At 35.4% G+C, this 19729-nt stretch overlaps 3 protein-coding genes across 4 annotated transcripts in view; 2 read left to right on the top strand and 1 right to left on the bottom strand.

The window, feature by feature from the left end:
* LOC116171531 overlaps positions 1-19729 on the top strand; it is a 128861-nt gene that overhangs the window by 11654 nt on the left and 97478 nt on the right. The gene's annotated exons all lie outside the window — the stretch shown is intronic.
* Positions 479-2057, bottom strand: LOC116171532. Its single transcript, XM_031488424.1, has 3 exons — positions 1848-2057; positions 1303-1788; positions 479-1249 (listed from the first exon to the last, which is right to left on the bottom strand). Exons 2-3 carry the CDS (start codon positions 1714-1716, stop codon positions 602-604), a joined length of 1062 nt encoding a protein of 353 aa, XP_031344284.1. The 5' UTR covers positions 1717-1788; positions 1848-2057; the 3' UTR covers positions 479-601.
* Positions 2803-3375, top strand: LOC116171533. The gene is made up of 2 exons (XM_031488425.1): positions 2803-2930; positions 2981-3375. The coding sequence occupies exons 1-2, from the start codon at positions 2855-2857 to the stop codon at positions 3298-3300; spliced, it is 396 nt and encodes a 131-aa protein (XP_031344285.1). The 5' UTR covers positions 2803-2854; the 3' UTR covers positions 3301-3375.

Below are 19729 nucleotides of genomic sequence, written 5' to 3'. Positions count from 1 at the left end.
GAAACGATCTACTTTTTTCTCATTTTCAATTTATCCTATGAACTTTTTGCCATAATGACTAATCAAGAAGAAGTAAAGAAGCAGGGTTAAGTGGTAGAACAGACGGTAGTGTAGTATTACACTGTCTTTTTTTAGTTATTTTATTTATTTATATTTCTTATTTTGTTCCTTGCTGACAATAAATCCTACTCCCCCTTTTTTTACCACTGTAAAAGAACATCATCATCACAATTAACCTATTCCTGTCCTTCCATCTTGTTTCGCTTGCTCCAATCAAATCAAGTCTATTTTTAATCACTTCTCCTCGTAGATTCTCCAGTTTGTCCTCCTTTAGTACACATGTGATGTTCCAACTTCCCATCCTTCATTTACCTTTTACCTTCTTCTCATTGTTTTTCTTGAATCTACTCTTCGGATACTGTCCACCCCGGAGGTCCGAGTTGGGGTCTATTTTAAAAGCGGAAAATTTATTTTTGCACTCGCGAGGGTAAAAATCCGTTTCTATGATCACAAAACAGGGACAGAAATTGCATTTCAGTCCCTTGAGAAATAATGATAATGAAAACTCCCTGATATTTATATAGGTTATATTAACTCAAACTTAAAAAGGTACATTGTTTATATTTAAATTAAACGTTATATTTTCACATTTTGTAAAATTTACCGCTGGAATTTTATTAATCAATAGATTCGAATCAGAACTGGCTCCCGATGTTATATTGACATTTGAGGTAGTGCTACCTTGAATAATCTGATTTGCAATCTTCGTTTTGTTGGCCACAGAGTTCTCAATGTAGCTTTCCGCGACTGTGGTGGACTTCCACCCACCATGCCGTTTTATAGTGGTGATGTCAGCTCCAGCATCCGCCAATAGAGTGGTGGAGGAACGCCTCATGCAGTGCCCCGTATAGAGTTCTGGGTTTGGTAATTTTAAGTAATTGGCGATCATATTTGGCACCTTGCCAAGCGTGTTTTTCCCAACCGGCTGAGTACATTTTCCGTTCTTGTAGAAAACAAAAAATCGTCCATGGTTAGTTCCAGGTCGAAGGGACGTGTATTTGCGAATTATCTGAAGAAAATCCACTTTACCGCCTTCATTACTCGCTATAACGAACGTTCTGGATGTTTTGTTTTTTGTATGTGGCAGGGTAATTATGAAAGAAGACCCCACATCTTCAACGTTATCCAGTGTCATATTGACCAATTCGTCAGTGCGACATGCGCCAGATATTCCAAAAATCAACGCAACCTAAAGAGGAAATGGTTAGCAATGTTTAATACGTTAAGTAAACGCAATTTTACCTTTCGCATAAGATGGGTATCATCGTCAGCTTCAAGCAAGAATTTTTCCACCTCTTCTCTATTAAATATTTTCGATTTTTTCGGAGAATATCCATCAGAATTCCTTTTTAAAAATGATATCAATTTTGGAAATTTGTTGATGTCAACATTGTCGTAAATGAGCATACAAGACCTCACCATGGAATATTGTGCCCATACCGTTGAACATTTGTACTTTTTGGCTTTTTCGCTAAAGTAAACCAACATAACATTGTCGGTGACGGTCGCGACATCTTTTTCTATGCACCAGTCTTTAAAACCTTTATATGCTGCTTCATACAACTTTTTCGACTTATCAGGTAGTAAATTCACGACAGCGGCGTTAGCGGCGTTTGTAATTTCATAAGGTTCTTCAGAACAACCCGCAACTTCCATTTTAATTCACGCACTTTTTCAACAGCAAACATTGTTTGTTTATCTGTTGCCATGGTTTATCTGAATTCTCGACTAACATGATTAAATTTTAATTTATTGGTTGCCACGGTTATACTTAATTCTCCACTAACCTGATTAATATGTGGTTATAATCTTCAAAGAACCATCAATTCATTTAAAGAGTATAGGTAAACGTCGACGCGAATGCAAAAAATAGTATATACACCTCTGGAGCGAAATGCCATTTTCCCTTGGTGCTTTGTAGCCCTCGGGCTCCGCTTCGCTTCGCCCTCTGGCTACAAATCGCACCGCGGGAAAAATAATGCATTTCTCTCCCTTGATGTATAATGTACTAATTCGAACATTCTATATTTCTCTTTACCTTTCTCTGGAACTTCCGCAAAGGATACCGTGAGGTGTTTCCCATCTCTCCATCCTGACGCCGTTGATCCCGAAGAATTCTTCCACTTTTAGAGTTGTCATTTTCTGAACAGCAAGGTGCCTCGAACCTGTACCCCCTCATCCGCCCACCTAGAGGTCGTTGACACAGAGGTGACTTCTTATACCGAAAGTCTCTTGGTTGTCAGGATCTCATCAGTGCAAACAGACATTGAGGGATGTGTGAGCTTTTACTCCTAAATTATGAAACCTCGCGGCACATTAATAAGAGAAATACAGGCCAAAACTATTTTCAATTACCGTTTATTTTTATTTCGACGCTGATATCCAATTATTCACTTGGCAGTACTATTTCAATCGGGCATATAACTAAGAGAAATATATGTCTTCTGTAACAAAAAACCGAGCAAAAAACAAAGTATAGCCATCTCCCTTTCACTTTGTTTCAATATCTACACAATGTTTATAGTGGAGTAGATAATAACTAACTGCATCATAAGAATTGATAAACTATACACTATACAGTACACGGAAGGTCTTTTGCAAGCCCTGCCTTTGAATTCATTTCCTCAAAGGATGCGCCGAAAAACAAAGTTTATCTCGCCAGGCTGTTCGAAACGAAAACACCGCGTTACAGTTTTTGTCGCTTCGTTATCAACCGCGTGGGGAGCTATCTTAGTGTTAGGAGAGATTTTCTATTAAATCACACGAAACCATTGTTGATAGCTTACCAACATAAATGACAAAAGCCATTGTTTTTCTAGCAATAATTGCGTTCTGCATTGCAATCGATGCAGCAACTCTTAACTATCGAGGTGATATTAACCTAATATTATTTTAAGTAATAATAAGAAATCATTTACAGATCGCTGCGAATACAACTGGTGTAGTCACGAATGTCGAAAGAAGGGGCATATTGAAGGTGAATGCTATTTCAATCACATCACGGGAAAAACGGTTTGTAAATGTGACACTGCCAGATGCAATAATGCCAAATGCAAGGAGAAATGCGAAAAGCAGGGTTATTTTAATGGATACTGTCCGAATACGAAGGATCCTTGGTGCCAATGCAATCTGGCCTCCAAATGTGACATAGATGAGTGTTATAAAAAGTGTAGAAGTATGGGAAATAGGGATGGCGGGTTTTGTAGCAGATATACGGGAGATTGTGTGTGTTACCTTTAGAGGAATCAGCACTATTGTTTATCTTCTACATTGTACAAATAACATACATGGAGAAAAGTAAATTTGTATTTTATATAATTGTATATAATTGCGCGCACTTGTCCGGACGGAAGCGGTACAGAACAGACGGTATTGATAAGAAGAATCCATTCCGGGCCGATTCGGTCCGGATAAGTGCGCGCATAATACCAAACTTTGGAATCTTTTTAGTCCGCTCCGGGTCGATTCCATCCGGACAAATGTGGGGAATGAACCACACAATAGAGTTATTATGCAGCGACAATGCCATAACGCCCTTTTGAGTTTTTTTCATCCATAGTTTCATCCCTAATCCGGAACCGTGTGATCATTACCACGGGTTGGATGGTGTTGGGTGGCTCGATGTTCGCACACCGTTGTCTTCTTTTCCTTTCCTTTTTCATTGTTCCTCCATCTGTAGAATGTTCTTATATTATGTCACCGTTATTTCCTCCCAATTTCTTTCAAATTTCATCATTATTTCGCATACCGTTTCCACTTCAGGCCAACCCTTGATTTTATTGAAGAGAATTAACCATTCCCCATTCCATTCGGGACATCAGTGTGCACCATCTTTGCAATTGCAATATCAGCACCAGAGATTTCGTTCCTTTCCTATCCTGTGTAGGAATGACGAAAAGTAACCATGTTCTGACAGTACCTGCAAGAGGCCTTTTCTTTCTTTCTGTCCATTCCTTTATCTCCTAATTTATTCACGGCTACCTCAGTTCTTTTTTATCAAACGGTTCCATACCTGTTATCGGCACCTCGTTCCGAATTATCGCTTGCATTTTTTGGAAACAGGTTCACTGTTCTGTTTTTTTTTTCTTCCGAGAGCGGTATTTCAGGCAAACATTTTTTGTTCACTATCTTGTAGCCTTTCCCCAAAGGGGCCGTACCCAGGTCCTTCGTCAGTTTTGGTCATGCTTGATCCTTTATAATACATTTTTATGATCCTTCCTTAAGTAAAAGGTTTTTCTTTCGGCCTTGGGTGCCTTCACTTCCTTCCTTAAGCTTTTAAATTCCGACTCAAACTCACCCGTGTTTACTTGCACTTTTTTCCTGGCGTTTTGAAATCGTCTTTTTGCTTGAGGAAGTTCTCTCTTAGCATGTTTGGAATTAAAAAAGTTACAATTGGATGCTGTAGCATTTTTACGTATCTCCAGTTGTTTTGTAGTTATTTTGAAGAGGACGTTTTTCACAAAATGTCAGAACTTCGTTTTTCATTTTTAGCCTCAATTTTAAACTGGTCACACTTCTAGAATGTAACAATAATACGCAATTAGAGAAAACTGGAAAACGTGAAGGACCAATTTTAATTAGGATGGTAATTAGTGAGTTGCGCGCGCTGTTTTTTTTTGCTGAAAAAGAACGGATCTACCTTATCTTCATCGTATCTCACTTAATTTTTATACTAAAGTTTGTTTTTAAAAAAAGAAGAAAGGTTTTTTTAAATACTTAAAAAATATGCTATAAGATTTTCTCGAAAAATGCATAGTTTGGCCCTTATTTGGATGTGAAACTCTCTAATTTAGTGTTTGACGAACAAGAGCTAATCTTTGACAAGCCACAACTCGGTTCGTATTAGTTATACAGCAATTATTAAAAGAAACATTTTCTTTGTCTTTTAAAAGCTACGATTTTGTTCTCCACAGTTTTTTTTAAATAAATGCATACATTTCGAGTTTTTCGTGAATAACCAATTAAAAACATTGATCTTTTCTATGAAAAAGGCATACCTTCAGTGACGAATAACTGAAGAGGTATTAACTTCCGGTGTTAAAATTAGAATAGAAAATTGGCCACCCCCGAGATGGGGTGGCAATCACCCGCAGGATGAAAGCGCCATTTGGCATGATATAGATTTTTGATCCTATTCCCTACCTACTGTCAAAATTTTCAGTTAATAGATTAATTTTGAAAAAATTGCCAAGGCAAAACCTTCATTTCCTGGAATACTACGACATATACAGTGAATTTTTTTTAAATGCGAACATAGGAGTTTGCATGCAATGTAATTTCCCTATGTTCGATTTAAAAAAAAACACATCAATCTATTGTGTAGTTCAAATGAGTAGTAGATACAATTGACAGCTGTCACATTTTTAAAAATACCGCCGTCCAATTTAATTACGAAATCGGTTAGGTTATTGTTTAGAATGTCAAGAAGGACATACTTCGAACATTTATTGTAATTGTTTTCGGTATTTATTGTCTTATTTTCTTCATTTATGTATTGAATAGATCAAATTAGTAGAATTCCAGGTGCACATGACCTAAAAATAATTGAAGGTTGGTTCACAATGAGTTGTGTTGTCAGTGCGTGGCCTGTGAGGTCAAGTTATCGTAAGTTTAAAGAAAAATGTATCCTAAAGTTGCCATGGCCTCACATGGCTTCTTTAAAAAAATCTTACCGAGTGCTCATCATAAAGACTATAGAGCTGTTGTTCATAGTCACACAAGTTGCGCGATTTGGGAATGTGAACCGCGCACACCTCATAGATTGATGTGTTTTTTTTTTAAATCGAACATAGGGAAATTACATTGCATACAAACTCCTATGTTCGCATTAAAAAAAAACTCACTGTAGGTACAACGTTTCGGAGTGGGACTCAAATTGCACGTATATAATCAGTCCTATAAGATTTAGTTGTTCAAATTCAGTTATATTCAACTAAAATTCATAAAAACGTTTAATTCAAGTGGGAGAAGTACCTTATGCTCCCTCCTTCCATCTTTTCCGTGAGTTGCCACTTTTGAATCGGTAATTCCCGTAGTCGCCCAATTTTGATATAACGCCGATTAATAAATAATCTCGTGCGATTTTGGTAACGAATGTGAATACAAAAACAAGAACCAGATGTGCCAGGGAGCTCCCGAAGAAAAGGAAGTCAAATTACCAGTAAGTGACAAATCCTTCTTGCTTTTAACACACATTTTGAACATAATGTGGCAGAGCGTAGTTAGAAATTTCATAACATATTTTTTCGAGAAACGGATTGGGTTTTTGTAAAAAGAATTTTTGTGTAAACGGTACTATTTTGTTGTTAACCGACTATAACGATTGATTTGGTTAGTAGATTTTGAATTTGCCAAAAAAAGAAATTATTTATCTTCAGATTTACGGAACGGGAACAATATTTCTCTGGTGTTGATTGATTGATTAATTTGCAACTTATTGATATCAAATTACCATATTGAAATTTCAACGCCACAGATTATCGTCGTGTCGTGAGTATCAGTTGTGACATCTGAAATGTCTGCACCTGGCGGGGAAGATCAAACGCGCATGGCGTAAACAAATAACAACTCTGACCCATAAATTAATGTCCTGTACAGACGATTTTGCAGAGATTTTGGATAAATTATCCATGTCCAAAAACCACAACGAATTTGCCACAGATGTCGTACAGTTAGAGTCAGAGTCAGTCAGAGATATAGGATTTATTATGACATTTTAGCACACATTTGACGCTAGTCAATTAGTAAACCGGTGAACGATTAACAATCAATATCTTCCGGTCCGTCACCTGTAAAAAAAGAATTATCTTTACGCGATATTAATTTCACGAAGTTTGACCGATGTCCAGAAAAATTTCCGGCATTTCGAGCAATGTTTGATGCCATGGTACATAATTCATCTTATTCCGATATAGAAAAATTTACCATATTGATAAATTCTGCACTAAAGTTTGGGCAAATGGTACGCTTTTCACCAGAAAATTATTTGGTGGTTTACAATCAAATGATACAACGATGCACTAAGTTTTGCGAAATATTACAAATAAAATACACCTAATTTAGACGATTACATATTTGTGCAATTATCTTTACAAGTATTAATCTAAAATCTATGGAAGGATTCTAAAAAAAAATTATCTAGATACAGACTCTCCCACATTTAAAGATTTTATTGAGTTTTTGAAGTTTAGTGTCACAATTAGTATGGTCAAGTTTAAACGTAGATAATAGAATCGCAAATACATATAACATTGATTACAAGATGCGCAATAATAAAAGTACATATACCTACATGAAGAAACTTACTTTGGTTTCTCAGCAAGAGAGAAAATAAAATATCCCCACAACCTTGCATTTTTTGCTCTCAAAGCGATCATGGTAAGCTAACGAAGTGGTTTATTTCTTATTTTATTTACCCATAAAAGAGCACCATGCCTATTCAAAGGCAAACATTTGTGTTATGCTTGCTTATATCCCCATGTAGGACGAGAATAAATTGTAGTCAATGAGGAAGTTCTCGTCATAACAGTTTCTTACACAGGATGAGGAATTTTCTAATAAAGGTAATAAGTTAGAGGTACATTACAACCTCGTTAATCCGAAAACACGCTAGTCCGAAATCACGATAATCCAAAAGATTTATTTGTATATAATTGTGTATGTACATACTGTACTCATAAATACATATGAATGTTAAGCTTTTTTACAAGGACAAAGTTTAATTTTGTTTTACGTACAGTATTTAACTGATTTCTGTCCTTGGTCTATAAAATTTAAGTTTTGTTGAAAAGAATAAAGTTTATTTCTTAATGCTTGTGTCCAAATCTATTATTTTCACAAGTTTCGCGATAATCCGAAAATTTGATAATCCGAAAGGTCGGTGGTTCGAATCTATTCGGATTAACGAGGTTGTACTGTATCTGATTCTAAAAAGGAAGTTGTTTCTAGTGCCATGGAAAATTCCTATGGCACTTTATTAGGTACTGCTGTTTTTCATTTTAAGGCAACTATAGTGTCCCTTCCAATTTAACAATTTAAATTTATCTAATGATATTAAAAAGGAATTTGATTCTGTACAGCCTGACTTTAATATTTCATCTCCTATACAGTGATATTTTTTAAAAAGTAGACATAGGGATTTATATGTATTGCTTTTTCGTATGTCTTCTTTTAAAAGACCGAATCTCTTCTGAAGGGCGCCTAATTTTATGCACCCAAAACATCTTCTTAAAACAAAAAAAACATCTGGTTGTCATATTAATTAGTTTGAAAATTGTTGTATGACTTTTTTATCTACCGAATCTGTTCTTGATAGATTGACGGCTAGGCGAGGTCATTTATATAGTGACCGGGGCTCTAACTTTAGGGGTGCAGCAAGAGAAATTTCAGAAGGCGCAAAATTTTGTGTTCATTTTTTAGTTTTTTATTTTCTAGGCTCACACTACTTTCTTTAAATTTTAATATTCATTCAAAAAATTCAATTTAATTCAAAGCATTACTTTACTCGTGGAGAACTTGGAACTCTGTTAATTAAATTGCACTAAAAATTTACAAAATTGTGCACTATATAAAAAAGTAACTATTTATACTGAACTATAGAAACTGATCACAGTCATAACAATATATTATCCAATGGAATAGAACAAAATTGTTTCTTTAAAAGATCAATACTAATGAAATAATAAATCCAAAGTTGGTTCACAAAACTACCGAAGCCCAGGGCCCAGTGCTCAGCTAATCCGCTTCTCGAATAATGTGCATATAGCTAGTCCATGTCCTCATTTAACGAGTAATTCATATTTATGTGACAATAAGTTTTAATTGTGAGAAACTTTAATTATTTTCACTTGCCAGTAGTGGTGCAAATAATGTAGTGTTGTGTTTCTCAATATTTTTCCATGTCAAACATTTTACTGAGAATCGTAATGGCCCCAGTAAACAAAGCACACTTATGAAAGAGTAAAAATATATCGCAGAAATGTAGAGTTTAATTTGGGATACAAAACCGTTAATTACTGCAGAGTGGTTACATAACAATGAACAATTCGGTACTCGTACACTATTTAAAACAAATAATTTCCCAACGACGTACTGTATCTGAGGAAGTGCAATTATTGTTGAGTAGGGTTGGGTTTTATCGTCCCGAAAACGTCAAGGCATTCTGCCATTGTTATAAGCAAATGTTATGATTTGATTACAACGATGTTGAAAGCACGTCAATATCAGCTAAGTAAACATGTATATAAATCGTTGCCGTTTTTTTCCTTCGATGGGTAATACATAACGATCGCTTAAAACCAACGGCCCTTCCATGCCAGCTGTAATTTATAACGCAATCCAATCATTTGCAGCATTATCAACGCCATATTTTCCCACTGTCATTTGCATACCTACAAACATTGTACACGCATTTACATAATGAATTGCGTTCATATTCATATTGTATACAGTTGTCTATCATGCGCGCGGATTGACCCATTCAAATAGCTCGTTATCCCTTTCCATGATTTTAAAATCTTTAAGACTAATTTTTGGATTTAATGGCAATTGGAAGATTTTATATAATCAGTGTCCGTACATCCCAAATTTCGATTTATTCGTTCCCACTACATTCACTTAAGGAAATCGGAGCCAGATTTGGAAATTGGCGTCATTTAACACCATCAATAGTTCATTCATTTCTTGTTGCGGCGTTTAGTTCTCCACATTTTCCCCATCGATTTAAAGCAACTAAGAATTTTTGTGCAAGAGTCCTTTGTCCAATTGAAATAATAAATATTCATCGCGAAGCAATGTCCATTTTTCTGCTCGTATTATGCTCTTCTATTGGACGCCGTTTTACTTTTTAATGACAGTAACAGTTTATTTTCTCAAGTTAGTTATTAATTATTTTTTGTTTCACGGTCACTGCATTTATTGTTTGAGATCCGCTAGCATACCTAAATCTATTGTCATTACGTCTACTGGCGTCATGACGTCATCTGTCAGAAGATTTTTCTTAAGGCGTTTTTGCATTTTTGTCCAAGTTTTGGGAGGCTAGACTTTGGGTTTCACTAATTATGTAAGTACGACTATTTTATAGCAATTAGTAAAGCACCAGGACAAGGTTACTATCAAGCTGTGGGATGCATTTACTCTTACATCAGGGTGTTGCAAAACCTAAACCATTCAGCAAAGCAATGCCATAAATTCACTCTCAAATTGAAGGTATGACAATTATTGGTATGTTCTGCACTTATCTCAAGAAACCACTGCAAATAAGAGAATATGTTAAAGAAACCATTACTGGAAGAAAATGCACATCACAAAGTGTTTCAGTATATCCGTCTCCTCGTTATAAATTCTGATCAAACACGCTTTAAGCACATTGTACATCAAACATATTACGAACATTATCCCCTTGCCTTCCAGGTGAGCGCTTATCGACGATCTCCTTTCTGTAAAATCGAAAGAAAGACTTCTGGATGGATTAGCAATCACGATAAAATCTTCCCAATAGAAGTACTCCGCTGTGTCCCATAAATTTGTACAGCTTTGCAGCGCTATTCATATACAAATCCATTTATATCACGTTTGCCTCCCAAATTATGCATTAGGCCGTTTATTGGTTTACGTAATTATTGTAATTTTGCCACGTGCTTTCGCTTCATTGATTTCGTGATTTTCTACCCATTCACCTACTAAACGTATCGAAAATTAGATATGGCGCAAACCTTTTATCCTGCTGGGGAAACACCCTTATACAGTGAACGGTTTATGTTTATGTTGCAGTTTGTAGCAGTATTGATCGCACCTTAAAAAGGAGCAAACGCCTTGTATCCTAATTTACCCACAATTATATTGGCGAATAAAATGAGATTTGGAAGGGAAACGCCGATCTGTTGTTTACTCAGCATTGAGAAGGTTTTCACCGGAGCGAATGCTGAAGTTGTTCCCTTTCCTGCGAAAGGAATCTAAAGTGGCCCGTGCAATGGGCGAGCTATCCTTTTCATCTTGACAATGTAACGTTTCCGATGTTTAAATTAGAGAGACGAGCAGAAAGCTCCCTTTTTGGCTTTTATCACGAAAATTAATGAATTGAATAATCAATTGTCTTGCTAACGCCGGTTAAACGTCATCTTATCTTACTTCTTCTTTCATTGATTCTCAGACTACTCGAGCCAAAGTTATAAACTATGCATAAAAGAATCAAATCTGTTTTATAGATTATTGGAATAAGGATCATAACTTTGTGAGCCGTTTGGGAAATAAGTGTGTAGTTTTTTAGTACCATTTTAGTGTTTCTGCGATATAATCTTGGTCTAAAATCTTATTTTGCCAAGTTCGCCTTATTATTAGGACTTTTATTGGGAATTCGTGTTTTCATTGAGATTGGCAAACGTGCATTACCATTTCAAAAGTTCTTTGTTATTCGTCGGTGTGGATATTACTTCTACCATTTATCTTTTGAAGGTGAAGGTTAAATTAGTTCAAGCCATACTATTACAGTCAATATCATTGTCTCATTAACACAAACAATAAAAAAAACCTCTATTGAATATTGAAACCTCAGAACTTCTAGATCTGGGAATAATGCATCTATAACTACACCAAAATTCAACATACCAAATAAAAAGCGGTGGGAAAAACCCTTCATGGCTGAAGGCTTTTCTGTGTTGCAGTGAGGAACCATATTTTAAAGACGTAAAGCCATATGCGAATCAGATTTTGAGAAATATTGTAATTACCCAAAAGCAAGAAATATGAATGTGAATAAAATCTTTTCTGGAATATGGTCCTCGACAAGACAATTTCATGAAATTAAATATTCAAACTTCAAATAAAAGGAAATTCATAGATTTCGCAATCCATGCAACCATATAGGAGACATTGGAAATGATAACCGTATAACGCCATATGTAAAACCGTACCGTATCGACAGTATCCGCGACTTTTCGTTCACCTAGCAATCACGGTCGACTACGATGCAATCCTCACTTGCTGTGTGAACGAAAACTCGTACCTTTGTACCCATATACCATATACCTATATGAAACCATAAACATTTCCAATGTGCAAAAGTAAAGCTTAAAAACGAAACATTGTACATAAATTTTCTAAATATTGAATCATGAATTTCTCCATTTTTTTGTATATCAATCATATGTATATTTTATACTGTCACACAGAAAATTGATTGCTCATTCTTACATATCGTCAAAAAACATAGGCATTCCATTTGAAAAACAAAAGTCGCATCGATTTCCGGTTAAACCGGAAGTGATACCGGCAGTTTGAGTCGGAAAGATCGTAATGTCACATATAAAATTATATTTGACAAATTTTGCGTATCTCGCAAACAATAGAGATATTGGGTGACCCTCTTATTTCGAACGCACTGTATATTTGTTCGAATTACTTAGTAATAAACGTGAATTTTTTTGCTTCTTTTCCTTTTTGAATAAATAATTAATCAATTAAAATTACAATATAATTAACAACGCTCCCTTGAAGAATAAACGTGGTACGATGAAGATGCTAGAGAAGCCACCCTCACAGGCTGACTTCTTTACCCCCTTCATCATCACCTATCGCGATCAAATTTTCGTAACTGGTTAACGATAATTCAAGAATAAATAAGAAAAATGCACAGGTGTATTGTCGTTCAAGGAATTCAACAAGTCACCCCTTGGCGTATTTTTAAAACGGCACTTAAAAGAGACGAAACTGTGAACGCGACAGCCATCGGGTATCATAAAAGAAGAGATGACATGATAAAAAATATAGACGATTAAACGTAATTTTTTTAATTTGTCTGTAAACCATAAATAGGTTTTAACACGTCGGTAAATATAGTAGATAATAAATTAGTACACTGCATAGATAAAAAAGAATAATACACAATTAAAATAAACATATACTAACATATACTAAACTTATACTGGGTGTAGAACCGGTCAATGTTAATTTCTGTATATCGAAACATTTTCTCCCCTAATTAATTTAGAGCAAACCTATAGACAGGTATCTTATAGCTTGAACAATTCTGCGTCTGCCCATGCCAAGGGGTTGACTGTTTACGTGTAATCTGCACCAGTGCTAGATAGACAAAAAAAACAATATAATTGAATAATATCAAGTGTGTCAAACAGAGAGAGAACTATTTGTCACGTCAAGAATAAGCTGATTTTAATTGCAGTCCATTTTAATTGCTTTCGCTTTTAAACAAAAACCCGCACGTTCTGGTCTAAACATGGATCTTTTCTATCCCTCTTTCTGTTGGTGAATTTTCCTGGAACGCATTTGCAACAGTACTATCCCAATCCCGAGGATTTTGGGTGGAAAGTTGACGAGAAGTACTTCTTCATAGCAAAACAATTTGACGAAAAACGACCAAAAATGCAAGGTTGATTCCCAAATGAAATACTAAGTGTTTAGTATCACTCGTTTTGTAATTTAAAAATCCAACATTGCGTCCATTTAAAATAAGGAAGTCAATGTCAATATCTCGAAAACCGCCATTTTGAAAAATATTTTCCTACGTCTCCCATCGAATCTTGCAACTTTTATTTGAAACTTTTTTCGATAGCTCCAAATAAGCGCGAAAATGATCCTGATACAGACCCGTTTCTGAAAGAAGATTGCATTGACAACGGTCACTTTTTTAAAAACGCCAGTTTTCAGTTATACAATTTTGTTGGTCCAAAACTCAAAAAATGAAAAGTTGTAGCAATGCATGGATTTGTAATTTTTTCTCTACAAAAACCTAACTAAACTTTATCTCTAAAATAATAAGAAAAGCAAATAATCACAAATTGCAAAATTACTATTTAAATTCCTATTGTTCAAATCTTTGTTTTTGTATAAAAATTTTTTTTTTCTGTGGCGTGAAAAACGTTTGACATTTTATCTCTGTTGACAGGTAACAAAATGTCACTTTTTTATGAAATTTCAGTGGTTAAAGCCCTAACCAAGGGTACTCAACCAATCTCGAAATTAATAACAGGAAGTAATTAGCATTAAAAATGTATTGGGAAATCTTAGCGATCTATTGGTTGCTCCTGCTAATTAGTTATTACATGTATAGTAACAAGCATTTATGCATTTTCATTGACACCTTTCAGTAAACATGTTTACAAAAGTGCATCTTGATCTGCGTACCTGATTACAAGGCACAAACCTCCTAGGGGAATGAAATAACACTCCCTACTCCCATCACCACCCCACTGTACTATGTATAAACATTTCATTTGCGCATCATTGTTATATTTCTAATTTTTTTGTTGTTTAACACTACTGGCGCAACTTCTCCCTTTAGTTATGTTAGTCCTTGCACTACACGGACTGTATTTTCTTGAAGGTGCAACTGTACGTAAATAACGCAACGCAGAAACCAATAGGAAAAGCGGGAAAAGTGTGCAAAGGTTTTATTTCTAATAACTATCATTCTTCGTGACTCGTTCATAAACACAAATATTGTGACACCATTTTATTACCAGTCAATCCACTGACTGTCTAATCTGGAGTTAGTATGTTTATGTTATCTGCGCAAACTACTTCTATTCGCACCCACTAATAATTTGAGTAGCCGTTCCTGCCAGTTTTCCTATACCTTCATCGGAAAGGGTTTGCATTAGGTAATTTATTATAGATATCTGTGTCGGCCCTCGTATAACCTGTTCAGATGAAAATTGAGATGTTAAAATTTTCCGACAGGATTCTGTTCTTTATTGCACTACTAAACGTGACTTGTTACTTATCTTCGCACCGGGGGTCTACCCCTTGTCTTATCAGTGTTTAAAGCTAATTTCTCTTGTTATTGCTTAGAATTAAACCCCAACGAGGCCGATAAGGCTGGTAACATAATTTCCATGGACACAGGACGGTAATTTTAATGAAGTAAGAATTTAGCGTAGTGAACTAAACGAAATAATGATAATTTAAACATATTTTTTCCGTGGGGTAACTTGTATCTTGTCTTTCCGGAGTCTCTAAAATCTGTGAAACAATAAATATTTCTGTGCATATTTTTAGGATCCATCATCAAGGAATAGGGCCGCGATGTTGAAATTTTAGTGTCATTTCATTGAAAAATAAACTATTGGTAATTGTAACCACGTTACAAACTGTGGTCATAATTTTTAATATCATGCTTTGAACTATTTTAGAATCTAAACCTAAAGATTACTTTGGAAAGAGCGACCTTTTTCTAGTTGAAGTTCAGTTCTATATTCAGGATACAATGAATCGACAGCTGAAAATCTTGTTTTCGAAAGATAGGACTCGGAAACACTAACAAAATCCGAATAGCTTTGGCGTTTATTACACAGGATTCATCCGAAATTAGTTAAAGATTTGGTATTGAATCTATTCTATTATAGTTATGCCATTCTTCATCCTATAGGTTTTCTGTCAAATGCATTACGATTTGAATTCTAACAAATTACCATCTTCTTTTGCAAAAAAAAGCGCGATAAATTCATACCGATCCTCTGTGGTTAAATAATTTTGTGATGGAAAATTCTGCCTGCTTCCACGCTACTTATTCCGCATGACTTTTACACCTACAATTTTTAACCTTTTCCTCAAATTGATAGCTTACATTTATATTCTTTCCTTGGTAGATATTATAAGTTTTATTGAAAATAACCCATTGCCAAATTCTTCCGACGCTATGAGCTTCGACCCTCAAAACTAGTGTTCTAAATCATGTTGAGAGCAGGGCTTAGATTTGTATGGTTGTGAAACCTAAATTTAGGTAAGCTTGTTCATACTTTCCAGTATTATATTTTACAGGATCTCCTTTCGGTTCGGTCCCTTGATGACCTTCTCAATTTCTAATGAGCTTCTCGAAGGATACGCGTCCCACGCAGCACCGCATCTAGCCTAAGCTTTATTCCTTGACCTTTGCCTCCTCAACGGAAGGTGTGGAAGCGCGAAAAATTTGTTTGCGTTAATAAATGAGGGGTTCTTTATTGCGAAAGTAACCGCAATGCGTTAGAAGGTCCTTCAGCAATCATTTTAATTGAAATTGTAAGGTTTTTTACGAAAAAAAGGTGTTGAATGCCGGTCTGTCAAAATGACAGCTCAAACTGGAAACGGTTACGGTCTTAGACCTTTATTAACAGAAGTGCTCATACACATATGAGCGCAAAAAAGTTAAATACCTTTAAATGCGGGGTATTAGGTACCTACGCGAGCCCACATGTTTTTATGCCCACTTAACAAAAGCTTGACAATTAATATAATAATTAGAGGCGTTTTACGGTATCAATTATAAAACAATAAAGCGCCCCTTTCTATATTTAACTCAAATCGGCGTTTTCCTATATAAATTGATACAATATAACGTAACAATCACAAGGGTTAATGCACCACAAATGTAAAGGTTTATAAAACAAAGGGAGCGTTTTCCGTCTTTATTTTAGAAGACCGATGCGTGGCATTTATATGAGAAAATCGTGCAAAGGGGTTGCCATGGGCCTTGGTTGTTCAACGCCACTTGCATCTTGAGTCACATTAATTTAGTTCATTTTTTAAAACAAACTTTGTCACACATAAAGAACTACAGAAACAATATTGGATTTTCTGTCTTGTTTGTTAGCATAAACTTGCTATAATCCTAATTAGTAATTTCGGACATTTTTTATTTGCAGTGTGTATAAAGTAGTGAGTATCGCAGACATCGGGGCGCCGCCATCAAAGATTAGTCACCGGCGATAAGGAATGAAAGCGGATGCGACGCACTCTTTTCCTGAAATATGATACGCCATCTAGAATCCTTGAGAACGTTCCGTAATTGTTGTAGAAACTTTCCGTTTGCCATATAAACGCGATGAGGCGTGTCTAATGGAAGTTCGCACATTGACGCCGAATTGATAAATAGTGATTTAACGCTCGTTTGTTAAAATCTTATTATCCGTTGTAAATCATTCTTTTTAAGGACTGTTAGAAATTCATTTTTAATCAATTATAATAAATCACATAATAAAATTTACGTTACAATATTATATTTTGCATTTTCCACATGCTAAATCCATAACTTCATTGAGTTAGGCAACACCTATTTTATGCAAACGTTATCATGCTCCTATCTTTGACAGCTTGGGACGGACTTTTTGCGTTTGTCTATCTACTTGCAGATGTGTAGCTAACAAGTGCAAATTTGGGGACTTGGGTGTCATAGCCTCCTAGTAGGCAATTTTATTGCTCTAAACCATTAATCTTTGGACTACCAGAGTTTTATAAAATTAATTTTTTAGTTGCAAAAGCTAGTGAACAAATCTCTAGCCTAGCGCGTTACTGACCTAAAAATTCATACAAGAAAGAATCCCAGACAAGTGTTGAATTAATAATCTTATCATTTTGTCAAAGCACATGAATCAATTAACCTTATTCCGGGATTTGCTGACTATATCAAAAACAATTATTCACGATACGGAACAACCAGATGAGCCTGATCGACTCAGGCCCAATTTCATCGTCAACATTCTGTATCCCTTAAAGTTAAGCATAACTTAAATACCATAGCAACGATTGTCTTAATAATCGTTGCCATAGATTTTAAGTTCGACTTATCTTTAAGCAAGGCTTAATTTTGTTGGTGCAACTGGGGCTCAATCACTCAATCAAGTATATAAGAATTTGGATGAAGCTTCCTTTCGTTCTTTAAAAAAAATTTATTTCTTGCGAAGAACAAAGAAAAAAGGGAATAAAATCGCAAGCTCAGTTCGACGTAAATTAATAAATACCTACTTTTGGTGTTGAACATTCTGGAGAAAGTGAAAATAATACTCCCAAAATCGTTGGGTTGATTCTGAAAATCTCAACAGAGGAAAAGTACTAAATTTTTAGTTTACTGACAAAAATACAATCTGAACTCAACTGTAATCAGTGTATTGCTAGAAACCGTTGAGTGATTCTTTTACTCAACGTAGAAACACAAAAATCTGCGTGAAATGCAGAGTACCAGAACAAAAGGATTGTTTAGCTGCGTGTGATAAAGGCGGTAATAAACAGCTAAAACGTTTAGTTTTATTCATTTGAGGGGAAATTTACATAAAAGTCAAGGAGTGGAATTCAGATGTTTGCGACAGACGTTAACAGACCCTAATGGGACACACTTACTATCTTGTTTGTGTACATCAAACCTAAAATTTATTTTATGGCTGTAGGCTTCGAAGTTCTATGCAATTATGCACTTTATACAAAAATATGCAAAATATGCACTTACATATACTAACCACAACAAAATTTGTTTCTTGTGAACCACCTTTCAACATAACATGATGTTACTGGAACACGTTTACAGATGTTGTACAATGTTGTACATTTGTAATTCCACAATCTGTTGATATCTATAAGTACGTGGAACTTTTCATGTGGTACAGATTTAACCTTAACAACTTAGAAATTGCTGTTCCGATTGAATTTTTCAGGTACCTCTGTATTCTGTAAGGAAGAACTGATGGAACTCCTTCTGACCGTTGAACTTAATCAAAAACATCAATTGACTACAATAATATACATGACGTTGTTAATTAATGTCATGCAGATGTTTCAGGGGGTGATAGTACTGATCAAAATAAGAAAAAAATGCAAATATACCTACTCATAGTCGTCATTTTCGTTATACAGGTTGTCACAGTTTTAATTTTTTTCTCATATTTTGCGTTTTCTCTCTTCTGTTCCGTGATAATTGGTTCAAATGTGATACAAATGAATGTGTGTCTGTCCGTATGGCTCTTATGCCTTCCTAAACCGTTCATCCGACTGCAATGAAGAATAGTTGGACGTATGTTCGCGAATGTTTCTGATTTAGTAAAACACTTCCCGAAATTACCACGGGAACGATAGGTGTCCCAAAATGCACGAAAGAAGTAATTTTAGTCGAAAACACAGGTTTTTAATTAATTAATAAAGACGATATGAATCATAAAGCCTCTATGGCTCTGTTGGTGCGTTATGAACTCTTATGATGAAATTTTCCATAGCCGCTTGATTGTGGCTGATTTCCATTGCTTCACCTTGCGGCCAGAGTTCCCTCGGAGAAGAAGCGATCCAATCACAGACCTGGTCCTGCACATCTGCGTTCGACATGAAACGGTTTCTTCACGAGTCCAATAAAGTTTCAGATTTTTAAGTGTGTTTGACAATTTGCCATCATACTGAATTAAAGCCATCTTTTATTTTTGCCTCAAAGTCTCACACCCGAAGTACTATCTTTAAAAAATAATATTAGTTACGCTAGTTTCCTCTTGTTTAGGGCGTTTTAAACATCTTTTTTCGGTGTTGGGTCTTTTGCCTTTGAAATTATACCGTTTCTTAGTTCCCCAATTGTTTTTGGTCCTCGTTGCCCTACTACTAACTTAATTTATTAAGTTTGGCTCTGACCAACGCCCTCGTCTGTTGCATTTATTCATATCTGACCACACACAGGTTTATGTAGGATTATAGATACCTGCAAATTAATATATCGGGCGATCAAAAATGAGTGACTGTCGAGTCGCCTTTGGAAGTACAAGTTAAGTACGATTTCCCTTGTAAACAAAATTTCCAAAGGTGACTCGACGGTCACTCATTTTTGATCGCTTTGTATAATTGAATTCAGTTAAGGAAAGGTATTACTTTAAAGTACGAGAAGAATTGAAGTTCGTAACAGTGCTAACAATATTGGACCACTGTAAATTTA

This window comes from Photinus pyralis, unplaced genomic scaffold (genome assembly GCF_008802855.1).
Source record: "Photinus pyralis isolate 1611_PpyrPB1 unplaced genomic scaffold, Ppyr1.3 Ppyr1.4_LG5, whole genome shotgun sequence".
Classification (NCBI taxonomy): domain Eukaryota; kingdom Metazoa; phylum Arthropoda; class Insecta; order Coleoptera; family Lampyridae; genus Photinus; species Photinus pyralis.
Note: the sequence above shows the minus strand (reverse complement) of the source record. Positions and strands in the feature narration are given on the sequence as shown.